Here is a 13,012-nt window from a genome sequence, read left to right on the forward strand (position 1 = left end):
GGCGTTATACTGAGTCAGCCACGGTCTAGGTGATGGGAAACCATGATGCCAAAGAGTTTCCAAGCCCACATGAGAAAAAGGCTGCCCATCTTTGCAAAGAAAACAGAACATGAAGAAGAAATGACGTGTCTTTCAAGCATTGGGCACAACTTGCTTGCATCTGGAAAATCATTCTTCCTCCAAATCCTATTTAAACAGTGACTATCAAGAAAATAGAGGGCTTTTTAACTCACAATTTTTAAAGGTTATATTCCAGTTATAGTTGTTATAAAACACTGACTATATTCCCTGTGTTGTAGCTGATGATAAGTCACTTCAGTCATGTCCAAGTCTTCGGGAGTCTAAGGACTGTAGCCCACCAGGATTCTCCAGACAAGAATACTGGAATGGGTTGGCATGCCCTTCTTCAGGGGATCTTCCTGACCCAGGGATGGAACCCGAGGCTCTTATATCTCCTATACTTGTAGGCAGGTTCTTTACTCCTAGCGCCACCTGGGAAGCCCATCCTTGTATCTTATTTTATATGTAACAGTTTGTACCTCTTAATCCCCTGCCCCTCTATTGCAAAACTATGAAATGAGTCACCAATTTGTGAGTCATCCTTGTGCAGGGGCAATGTAAATCTTCTTTGTATGTGGTTCCAACTTTATCACAAGTGTTGCCAGACCAAGCACAAAAATACAGTTTAAGGGGAAGCTTAGGCCAAATAATGGTTGATAGACAGCTCTCCACGAATGTCTCATGTTTCTGCACAGTCTGGATCCTGGTGCAAAGGCACTGGGAGTCAATCTAGGGATGTATTAACTGTAAAAAAAAATTCACTTATGGAAAACCTGAACTTTTTGACCAACCCAGTACACTAGCCTCCGGAGATGTCCCATGGTAGTAAAGCTTGGCGCTGCCTCCTTCCCAGAGATCACTGTGGCTAGCGAAGACCTCTCCTCCCCAGAGACCTGCTTACATTCAAGAGCGAAAACACGGTCTTTCTTGAACTTACTTATAAAACAGAAACAGACTCACAGACTTAAAGAATGAACTTATGCTCGCCAGAGAGGAAGAATGGGGGGAAAGGACAGTTAGGGAGTCTGGGATGGACATGTACACACTGCTGTATTTAACATAGATAAACTTTTTGAAATTTAGTAATGTTTATCTTTTTGCCGGTTTTTCTAAATGTCCTCTGGACGTCTAATAACAACATATGAGATACAAAATTTTTAATATGTTTGTGTAGGATATGATTACTATAAATTAAATATAAATCTATTATATTTAAATTATTAATGATGTCATTCAAGATGCTCCTATTCTTATTTTTTCTGCACTTGATAAAATATTCTCAGAGAAATGTTAATATGTCTCTCTATGATTATATATTTCTTCTTTTCCCTTATATTTCTTCTGATTTTGCTTTATGTATCTTTGTTTCTTTGCCATTAAGGTGTCTAACAGTTTATGACCTCTATCTTCTTTGGGAATTGTACCTTTTATCATTAAAAATTTTCACCTTTGTTTCATTTAAAATAAATTAAATTTTAAAAATAAAACAGAAAACCAACAGGGGCCCATCTAGCACAGGGAACTCTGCTGAATGTCACACGGCAGCCTGGAGGAGAGCAGAGTTTGGGGGAGAATGGACATGTGCATATGTGTGGCTGAGTCTCTCCCCTGTTCACTTGAAACTATCACATTGTTAACTGGCTATACTCCAATACAAGGAAAAAGGTTTTAAAATAAGGTATTTCTGTTTTTCTCTCTCTCTCCAGAGGGGAGGATGAGCAGGTCTTCCCAGATATACAGATTAGAGTTTCCTCATTTTGAATTTCTCATTTTGCAATCCAGCCCGTCCAGCTGGCCCTCGTCTCGCTGCTTAGTGGGGACTGGGGCTCAGGGAACAGACCCAGGTATTGCTCCGGCTGCAGCTTCTGCCATGAGGAATGAGCTCTCTCTGCCTTGGGCCCTAGGTGTCACGCTCGATCACTATACACACACAGCACACACGCACAGTGGCCCGTCAGTTTGTGAGCAGGGAATCCCAGCCCCTCACCACCCTGACGTAACACAGTGCTGCCGGAGCCCCGGCTGCCACCACCTCCTCGTACCTTGGGGAGGAGAGCAGCAGAAAAACCCCCACAGCTTTTCACGGTGCCCCGGCCCACCCCAGCATTCTGAAAATCTCTCTTAGAGCCACTTAGAGGCATTTTTCTCTTGTTCCTGTTGCATGTTCTGTCCAGACTGTGCAGGACCAGCAGCGCTGAGCCGTTCTTCCCCTCCCCTCCCTCTACCGGGACGTTCTTCAGCCAAAAGTAGCGGGTTGGTGGCCAAAGCAGCCTTGAGGTCACAAGGCCCGGGGCTGGGCTGTCACGCCAAGAGTTGTGTGCCCTGGGTGCTAGGAAGGGTACAACAGCCAGAAAACACCTCTGGGAAAAAACTCAGCGATCAAGGGCCTCCCTGGTGGCTCAGTGGTAAAGAATCCATTTGCCAATGCAGGGAACACAGGTTTGACCCCCTGATCTGGGAAGATCCTATATGCTGCGGAGCAACTGCTGAGCCTGTGCTCTAGAGCCCACGGGCCACGAGCACTGAAGTGCACGCACCCCAGAGCCTGCGCGCTGCAGAAGGAGAAGCCACCGCAACGAGAGCCCGCACCCCAGCACGAGAGTGGTGCCCACCTGCTGCAGCCAGAGAAGAGCCTGAGCAGCCGCCAAGACCCAACACAGCCAATGAGTAAACAAACGACCAAAGTTACTTAGAAAATGCAAACCCATGATCAGGGGGACTCAGATTCCCACAAGGAACTGGAATCAGAGAGATTGGCAAGCTGGAAGGAAAGCCCTCTGAAGCGCTGAGATGTCGTAACTGCTTTCAAATAGTGGCTGAGCTCCCCCGCCCCCAGAAGACAGATCAGGACAGAACTGGAACCAGTGAAGAGAGTTAACCAGTGGCATCTTTCCATTCTACCTGCGCAAGGACAGGTGAGGACCAGAGCTGGACAACAAGGAAACTAGCTCGTTTAGGTTCTAACGAGTCCCAGGAGTTGGGCAGATTTCAGCAGAGGGTGGATGCAATTCACAGGATGTTCATCCCAGTGGGGAAGGGTAGGGAGACCCACCAGGACCCCAGAGCCTTTCTGACCCAACCAACTTGTGAGGCTGTGAGACGTATATGACATATTGATATGCACGGCTGGCTGATGCTGAGGAGCACAAGTGTGAATAGAAGTTAGACACCTCCCTTCTGGTGTCCTGGCCATCTAGCAAGGGAGAGGTGACCCATCCTCAGGGAACTCCAGGGTGGAGCCAGGGAGGAGGGAGGTGCGAGCGGCTGTAGTTCTGAGGGTGGTTGGGGTGGGGTGCAGATCTGGAAAGGCCCACCGGCAGGAGCAAACTCACTTCACAATGAGAATGACGACCACAACGTGGAAGCCGATGAAATACAGCTTTGCTGCCTGGCGTGTCACGAGGGCGAAGCCGTCCGCGAGGAGTGCAAAGCTAAGGCACCAAGCCTGCGAGGTCGTAGCTCAGTTGCTCAGTCGTGCCCCACTGTTTGCGACCCCTGGACTGTAGCCCGCCAGGCTCCTCTGTCCACGGGATTTCCCAGGCAAGAATACTGGAGCGGGCTCCCACTTCCTTCTCCTCCCAGAAGCTGCTCTGAGCAGCCCCCACCACGCCCCTCCTCAGAAAGGATATCGTGCCACTGGTTAACCACGGTGAGCTCCGTCAGCAGGATGAGGGAGGACGCCAGGTCGTTGAAGTTGTTTTTGCAGTACCTGCCTCGGGCAAATGCTGAGTCTTTTAAGGCTGGGTTCCCACACACCGCGGCCTCAGGACTGCCAGAACCGGGGTCCAGGAAGTGGACTTTGCCGTGGAACGCTTCCATCCCAATGATGGCAAATGCATAGTAGACCACCTAGGGTGGGCGGCAGGGTCATGGGGTGGCATGCGGGGTGAGGGGAAGCAGGAGGACATGGACGGGGGTGGGCCACGTGACAACAGCCAGCAGGAAAGGCTGCTGCCCTCATTCCAGGAACGGCTGCCCCCAGCCATGAGTTCCAGCAACATCAAGAAAAAGGGTGGCTGGGGTTTGCCCACCGAACACTGGGGTGTTCAGGGCCAGGAGACACACCAGCTGGACCACACCTTGACCTCTCCCAGAGTCCCCATTTACAAAGTCACACTGGCTGGACCGCACCTTGACCTCTCCCAGAGTCCCCATTTACAAAGTCACAGTGATGCTGCTAGCAAGAGGGCGTTTGACTTGCTCTTGCTGCTCACTCCTGTCTGACTCTGTGACCCCATGGCGTGCAGCCCACCTGGCTCCTCTGTCCATGGGAATGTCCAGGCAAGCATACTGGATCGGGTGGCCATTTCCTTCTCCAGGGGGTTTTTCTGACCCAGGGATCTAACCCACGTCTCCTGAATTGGCAGGTAGATTCTTTATTGCTGAGCCACCAGGAAAGCCCGACTCATCAGATTTCGAATATTTGTCTTATTGTGCATATTTGTCATATTGTCTAGCGATTTTCGAATATTTGTCATACTGTATAGCGATTTCCCAGTAGAGTTTAAAAAACAATCCAGATACAAGAGCCATGCACTGGAAGGAGCTTAAATCCCTGAGAACCACCTGGTGGTTAGGGCTAGGAATACCCCCCTGGACTGCGGGTGAGAAAAACTGTGACGCGATTAACCCGCTGAGGCTGGGTGTTCATTACAGCAGCCGGTGTAGCTGAACTGTTTGCAGGTATAAAGGCTGGACGTTTATACACATTTGATATTTTTAAAAATGGCTCCTAGAAACCACTGACCTCATTGATTTCATCTCTCTTTCTTTCCCTCACTTAAAATAAGGCTCAGAGAGAGCTGCTAAGAATGAATCTCTTAGACTCCCCTGGTGGTAAGGTGGCTAAGAATCTGCCTGTCAAAGCAGAGGACACAGTTTGATCCCTGGTCCGGGAAGATTCCACATGCCCTGGGCAGCGAAAGCCCGTGAGCCACAGCAAATGAGCCCGGGTGCTGCCACTACCAAAGCCCTAGAATCTGCGCTCTGCAACAAGAGAAGCCTCCATGATGAAGAGCCCACCCACTGCAACAGAGAGTAGCCGCGGCTCGGCGCAGCTAGAGCAAGCCCATGCAAAGCAACGGAGGCCCAGTGCAGCCAGAAATGAGAAAGTAAGTTTTAAAAAATGAGTGTCTTACCACTTGCTTCACGTGGATCAGAAAGAAAACACTCACCAAGACCAGGCCGCCGAATGTCAGCATTGTGGGGCCAATGTTAATTAAGGTGGTCACGATCACCCGGAACCTGGGATAAAATGAAGCTTCTGACACAAGGAACAGGGCGGGTAAGAGTAAAACTGACAGCATCCTAGCACCTTTGGGTTAGTGCCTCGCCCTCCCGTCCTGGATCTGCTCTCTAAATGCCGCTAGGAATCTGCCTTTACAACTTTGCCAATGTCAGTCCATCTACCGAACTGGGTGGGAGGGGCAGCAGGTGCTGCCCCTAGAGCAAAGCAAGCCAGTTAAATAAAAAAACACATGAGAAAGATAATCAGTTTCACCACTAAGACAAAGGTGGGTATTGAGGCTGAAAACCCATCCAGCCTGGGACTTCCCTGGTGGACCAGAGATTAAAACGTTACCTTTCAATGCAGGCGGGTGAGGGTTTGATCCCTGCTTGGGAAGCTAAGATTCCACGTGCCTTGTGGCCAAAAACGCAAAAAATAAAACAGAAATAATATTGTAATAAATTCAATAAAGACTTTAAAGATGGTTCACAACAACAAAAAACTTTAAAAAAAAAAGAAAAACCATACAGTCTCATCTGATTTTTTCCTCCACCTTTTTCTACATCAAAAATCCAGTCTGTATTAAAGCTTCCTTGGAGACTTAGGTTGAAAGAGTGAGTATTTTGTGGGGTAGCAAGCCAGTGCTGGAATGGAGGCATCCCCCTACACTCCTAGGAAGGAACCTCACCTATCCAAAACAGAGTGGCTTTTCCAGGCTTGGGGAGCAGACTGCTAGGTCTGTGCCCTAGTTCTGTCTCTTTCTAGCTGTGCATCACTGGGGAAACCTCTCAGTCTCTCTGAGCTCCAATGCCATGACCCATGAACTCAGGATCATCAAAGCCCCTACATCAAGCATTGTTGGAAGGATTTAACAAGCGCCAATACTTTGGCCACGTGATGCAAAGAGCTGGCTCATTGGAAAAGACCCTGATGCTAGGAAAGATTAAGGGCAGGAGGAGAAGGGGTGACAGGGTGAGATGGCTGATGGCATCGACTCAATGGACATGACAATGAAGGACAGGGGAGCCTAGAGTGCTGCAGTTTATGGGGTCACAAAGAGTCAGACACGACTTAGGGACTAAACAACAGTAAGACAATAGTTATCACACTGTTAGCATTAGCTGCCAGCATTAGCTGCCGTCATGACACGCAAGCACAGTTGGCGGACCAGGTCACGTGGATGAAAGTGATGGACTGACTTCCTGCCCTCAGGGAGCTGCCACGGGTCCCCTTCAGCATCTTCACAGGCTCCCTGCCCCTGCCCACTGCCCCTGCCCACTGCCCCCAGAGAACCCAGGTCCTCTATACAAGTTCCACCCTGGGGACACAGGTGGGCATGTTTCTAGCTCCCAGGCAGGATGGTTTCTGTTGAGCCCCAGAGAAGGGAAACCATTCAGATGCAATGGTTCCCCATGGCTTCATCCTTACCTCTGAATGCTGACGATGACCCGTAGGAGCCGGAGTATTCTCAAAATCAAGACAATATCCAGTACCTGCTGACTGTTGTATTTTCTCGCTGGAAAAAGAACACAGTCAACTCTCATTGTTCTTTCTGAGCCTCCAGCTTGTCCCTTAATTCAACGACACCTGAGACTCTGGGGGTCCTGGGGAAATATGCACTTCACTTCAAGAACAGGGTGATGGCTCCAAGCAACAGGAAGGGAGGGCTCTGCAAGCTGATCAGAGCGGGCTGAGCAGCCCTGCCAGCCCTAGAGCAAAGGCTCATGAGCGCAGGACCAGACTGCAGACCATCATCAAGAAGTGACTGTGGGTCCCGAGCTACGGAACACGTTTCAGCAAGCCCTTCTCCCCCAGCATTCATTTCATAGTCAGGTTAAGCTACTCTGTCTGGAATTCCCTGGTGATCCAGTGGTTAAGAATCCGACTGCCAATGCAAGGGACATGGGTTCAGTCCCTCGTCTGGGAAGATCCCGCGTGCCACGGGGTGACTAAGCCCGTACCAGAACTACTGAGCCTGTGCTCCAGAGCCCGGGCTCTGCAACAGGAAAAGCTACTGCGATGAGAACCCGCGAGCCTGTGAACTGCAACCAGGAAAGGCCACGCACAGCAATGAAGACCCAGCACAGCCAGAAATATAAATAAATAAGCATTTGAGAAAAAAAGAGAACCTGCTTTATCTGTAAATAATCTTCTCTGCCTCTACAGGAAGGAGGGTGCGGGTGCTGAGGGCACATGTCGGGAAGCCAGAGGAGGGTGGAAGGAAGAGGGTGGGAGGACGGTGGGCAGAGGCTGACACCACATCTGGGTCTGGGGCCAGGGGCCAGCATGAGCAGAAGGTCAAGGGTGAGCCCTGAGACCAAGGGCAGTTTTGGAGAAGCAACCAGGTGAGTGTTTGGTATGATGACGCCTGCACGTGAATCTCTACATAAAAAAGCTGAGCACTGAAGACTTGATGCTTTTGAACTGTGGTGCTGGAGAAGACTGTTGAGAGTCCCTTGGACAGCAAGGAGATCCAACCAGTCAATCCTAAAGGAAATAAACCCTGAATATTCATTAGAAGGACTGATGCTGAAGCTGAAGCTCCAATACTTTGGCCACCTGATGTGAAGAACTGACTCACTGGAAAAGCCCCTGATGCTGGGAAAGATTGAAGGCAGGAGGAAAAGGGGACGACAGGACGAGATGGTTGGATGGCATCACCGACTCGATGGATGTGAGTCTGAGCAAACTCTGGGAGATGGTGGAGGACAGGGAAGCCTGGCGTGCTGTGGTCCATGGAGTCGCAAAGAGCTGGACACGAATGAGCAACTGAACAACAGCAACCATACAGCTAAACACAGACAAAGCTGCCATCCCTCTCCAGAACATGGAACATTCTTACTGACTCTCCTTCATCCCCTCTGCATTGCTCCAAACACCCCAAGAGTGCACCATGGACGTTCTACAAAGAATACTGACTGAACACATGATCCAGGAAGCAGAGAAGCTGGCAGTGGGTGATGACACTAACCTTGAATGGTGGTGTTGGCCACAGTGGCCAGCAGGGCTGCGATGATGATCAACGTATCGAACCTAACAGTGAAGAAGCAACATCAGTAAGGAATCAAGGGAAAGGTCTGTCAAGCTCAGGATACAGTGAATCCTAAGAAAATGCTGAATCCAATCTCCTAGGGAAAGCCAAGATCCAGCCATCAGACTCATTTCCATGATTTTTAGGACAGCAGATACAAAGAAAGAAAGACTGTGTTTGATCACTGACTGACTGCACCAATGAACCATTCCAGGAAATCTGTAGAAATCAACTAATTCATATCACTCTGCCTTCCAGCATAGCTACATACTTGCAAGAACACTGACACATTTTCAGAAGACACAGTATAATTTTTCTTGGTATTAATTTTACTAAATGCATTGCAACTTAAATTTTTTTTTTCTTTTTGTGTTTTGGCTACACTGAGCAGGATCAAACCCACATCCCCTGTACTGGAAGCATGGAGTCTTAACCACTGGACCACCAGGGAGGTTCTGCAACTTTCTAATTAAAGATGAAATATATCATGCCATTACTTTTCTTTCTGACAAAAGTGCCGTGGTCCTGGACAACACTGGTCAGGTCCCTCCTGTTGGGCCACACAAGAACTCTAGTGAGTTTCTTGGCACTGAAAGTAGTGACTACAGGGATCCAACTTTCCAAACTGTGTCCTCCTAAAGCTGGTGTTCTGTGATGCCTGACACTCAGCGGCACCCGAGATGGTGTGCGGCACGTGGGCAATGGTTTGAGGCCGGGAGGTACACAGCCTGCAGGACAGAAGGTCACAGAGAGACATCCAGCCCAGCAAAGAGCTCGCTAAGGTCCACATCATTCAGCCACGCAGGCCATGTTTTCTGATAATAAGACTAGACGAGCGTGGGGCCCGGTAGTTCTGGAGGGAACTGTCTCACTGGGTGTGCGTCCTAAGATTCCTTTTCAAATTCAAGATGTGATTCTAATTTTAGCCAGTCATTCGAACCGACGTCATAAATCACAGCTCTGACAACCAGATGTTCCCATGTCCTCAAGACTTCATTATAAGCAGCCTGGGGACTTCCCTGAAGTCCAGTGGTTAAGAGGCCACACTTTCACTGCAGGGGGCACAGCTTCGATTCCTGGGAGGACCAAGAACCAAGATCCCTCATGCTCTGTAGCATGGTCAAAAAAAAACAAAACAAGACTAATGAGCAAAAAGCAACAAAAAAGAAACCTCAAAACTAGGCAGATGAAGCTGTGTTCCCACAGTGTGACAGGAAGCCCTGTCTTCACCCATGGTCCCCCGGCCACCCACAAAAAAAACACACAGACTCACCAGTTCCAGAACTGCTTCCTTCCAAAATAAGCGCTGGGTTCATACGTGTACAATTTCAGGAGAATCTCAATGATATACAGAGAAAGGAAAAGCCATTCTGCGTAGGAAATTAAGGAGTCTTTCTCATCCAAAGCAATGAATATGGCATTTATTAGAATGATGACATCATAAACCCAGACAAAAATCCTGGCAGGAGGAAAAAAAGAAGAGATTCTGTCATATTTTGCAGTTAAAAAAGAAAAAGGCAGTTTTAGAGCCCTCCAGGGACAGATGTGTTTCCTGTCAATGTGATGAATGTGATACACTCACCACCTCCCACTCCACCAACACACACACACACACACACACACACACACACACACATTCACCCCTCATGGAAAGAAAGGTTCCAGCATGGTCAGGGCCCTGAAATTCACCTGCCTCCCAGGCTTTCCTGCCAAGGAGAAAATGAAGACAGAGCGAGGGAGCAGGATGAAGGCCTAGTGTTCCCAAGTTCGCCTTTCCGGCACAGCAGCTGGGTCAGAGGAAAGGTTCAGTAGAATCAGAAGGCAAGGAGAAGGTTTAGGAACCACTGTATCTCCAGTGCTTGTCCCTGGAAACCTGGAATCTTTTGCTAAGAAAGCTCCTGAAAACTTCTTTTTCTTTTTTTAAACCAAATTCTCTTTTATTTTTCTAAACAGGTTAAGATTATTTTAACAATGTTTTCTATTTAACACAGTACATCCAAACTACCACCTGCTTAACATGTAATGATCATAAAAATTACAAGCGAGATATTTGGCATCCTTTTTCGGTATGAAGTCTTTGAAATCCGGCGTGTATGTGTGTGTCTTCTTGTGCGTCTTTTTTAAAATTGGGATATAGTCGCTTTATACACACACAAGACTTCCAGGGAGTCAACATGTCCTATTTTCTCACCAAGTCAGGGGTGAAAAGGGAGAAAAAAATGTGCTATTTGGGCTCAGCATCAACTTTTAAATGCCAGAGTGGGTTGCCCCAAGCAAGCATCTGTGTGCTGTGCTCCTGGGTGAATCCTGGACGCGGCTGCAGGAAGATAGAGTCCTAGCCCACTGTTCTGGGGAAGCTTCAGACTCTAGGGGCCAGCCCTGGATGCCACGGGTGGACACACAAACATCCATCGTGTGAAACACATCTGTAGCTCAATGTGGAGATGAATGGAAGGGACCCTTTACATGGAGGGTTTTGGTTAATATAGAATATGGGCGCTGAAAGGTACATTTACCTGTATCATAGGCGGGGCTACTTTCAAGGACTTCTGAACCATTTACTTTCTTAAAAAAAAATATTTATTTGCAACAGGCCTTAGCTGTGGCACGTGGGATCTTAGATCTTTGTTGCTGCGTTCAGGATCTTTAGTCATGGCATGTGGGATCTAGTTCCCACCAGGGACAGAACTCGGGTCTCTTGCACTGTGAGTGTGGAGTCTTAACCACTGGACCACCAGGGGCATCCCATCATTCACTTTTATGAGACAAGAAATTCAAAGACAGCAAGAGGGGGAATCTCTGCTGATAGGAGTATTCCAGGCAACACGTAGTAAAAATAAGGTCTCCAACCAGGATAAAGGACTCTTGCTGGAGTCCATTGTGCTGTTCAGTCACGTCTGACTCTTTGCGACCCCATGAACTGCAGCACTCCAGGCTTCCCTGTGCGTCACCATCTCCCGGAGTTTACTCAAACTCACGTCCACTGTATCAATGATGCTATCCAACCATCAGTCTGCCCCCCATTCTCCTCCTGCCCTCAGTCTTTCCCAGTATCAGGGTCTTTTCCAATCAGTTGCTTTTCACCAAGTCCATCTACTTGAGAATAAAAGATTCAGCTGACATTCTTAACAGTCATTCTAGTGATGCTAACTCGCGTCTTCCTACCACATACTTTACAGAGTCAGAATACACTTGCCATCAACTTCCTAATGACTCTGATAGGGCTGGAACTTTCTGAAATCAGAGAGTGATTCGCTTCACTGACTCAGGAAACACAGCCAGTCTGTGGCTCTTGAGCATTAAAAAGAAAAAAAATCGAAGAAGGAAGCGTAATCTAAAAGCCTGGCCTCTGGCTAAGGTTAAACACAGCTTGTCCGAAACCCTTTCCATGCCTCCCTGAAAAAACAAACTCAGCGAGCAGGGGGTGACTTATAGCTTCAGTGGTGAAATGTATTCAGTCCAGAAAGCACTAACTGATTCTACTACTTTGAAAACAACTTGAGAGAAAACTGGCCCCATCTCACTTGCCTGTGTTGAACCATCTTCTGGACCAAGAGGCTTGTGGACGACTGGTATACCCGAGGCATCCAAGTTTCCAGTGGGTGTTTCTTGATGTTGATGGCGACCACCCGGATGTTGAGGAGATCAGCCAAGCGTAGAAAGTTCATTTTGTCTGCAATGAAAAGACGACCCCCCAGTAGGGGGCTGCTGTGACACTAAGGTCCAAAGAGTGACACCGAGACAGCACTCTTGGATCTGCATTTCACAGATGAAGACCTGAAGCCTCGAAGGCCAAGGCCACGGGGCCAACGAGTGGCCCCGCCTCCCGCCTGTCCTCACGCAGACCCTGAGCCAGCCTAAAGCAGCCTGACCAAGCACGTGCTTTGCTGGTTCACAGACGCCACTGCCTCCCTCCCTGCCTCCCACCTCATTTCCCTCCTCAGTGAAGACAGTCGCTGCCTCCCACATCTGCCTGACCTGCGTTTCCAGCCTCAATCCCATGCCCCATCCCAGCCTCAAAACCTCCAAGGTAGGTATAACCCTTTCCCTTCAACCCCTACCCTTTTCTCGGCCCACTCTCCTCTCTGCCCCTTCTCAGGGACTCACTCAAACCCACAGCCTCCACAACACACTGGCGCATCGTCCCAGGCCACAGCACAGTGATCACTTTCTTTTTAAAAATAATTAGGTAATGAATGCTTGGCTGCGCTGGGTCTTCACTGCTGTGCAGGCTTTCTCTAGTTGCGGCGAGCAGGGGTGCGGCGGGCAGGTGTGCGGCGGGCAGGGCCGCTCTCTAGATGCAGCATGAGGGCGTTTCACTGCAGCGGCTTCTCTTGTTGCAGAGCATGGGTTCCAGAGCACGGGCTCATAGCTGTGGCACAAGGGCTCAGGCACCCCTTGGCACAGGTCTTGGAAACTTCCCAGACCAGGAATATAGAACCTGTGTCCCCTGCGTGGTCAGGTGGATTCGTAACCACTGGACCACCAGGGAGGTCCACAGGGATCACTTTCCTGATGAGCCTGGACCCACCCAGCTGCTGAGCCAACGCTCTCAGGACCTGCTGAATGCCCAGGGCCAGCAGACTATTCTACATCACCCCGTGCACCTCTCCCCCACCAGGCATGTGGGGTACTGACCAAGAGTCCACTGGGCCGCATGAACAGGAGTCCACTGTTTATGTACGAACCTCCTG

At 49.1% G+C, this 13,012-nt stretch overlaps 1 protein-coding gene across 1 annotated transcript in view; it reads right to left on the minus strand.

Annotated features, from left to right (window-relative positions):
* The window catches only part of LOC102171434 (two pore calcium channel protein 2), a 57,682-nt gene that overhangs the window by 5,403 nt on the left and 39,267 nt on the right, over positions 1-13,012 (minus strand). Inside the window, exons 10-16 of the mRNA XM_018054816.1 lie at positions 11,847-11,991; positions 9,592-9,777; positions 8,259-8,320; positions 6,716-6,803; positions 5,235-5,304; positions 3,690-3,909; positions 3,393-3,483 (exon numbers count right to left, since the gene is read on the minus strand). Coding sequence (XP_017910305.1) covers positions 3,393-3,483; positions 3,690-3,909; positions 5,235-5,304; positions 6,716-6,803; positions 8,259-8,320; positions 9,592-9,777; positions 11,847-11,991 — 862 coding nt within the window. The remainder of the gene's footprint in view (positions 1-3,392; positions 3,484-3,689; positions 3,910-5,234; positions 5,305-6,715; positions 6,804-8,258; positions 8,321-9,591; positions 9,778-11,846; positions 11,992-13,012) is intronic.

The sequence above is a fragment of the Capra hircus genome, chromosome 11 (genome assembly GCF_001704415.2).
Source record: "Capra hircus breed San Clemente chromosome 11, ASM170441v1, whole genome shotgun sequence".
Lineage (NCBI taxonomy): Eukaryota > Metazoa > Chordata > Mammalia > Artiodactyla > Bovidae > Capra > Capra hircus.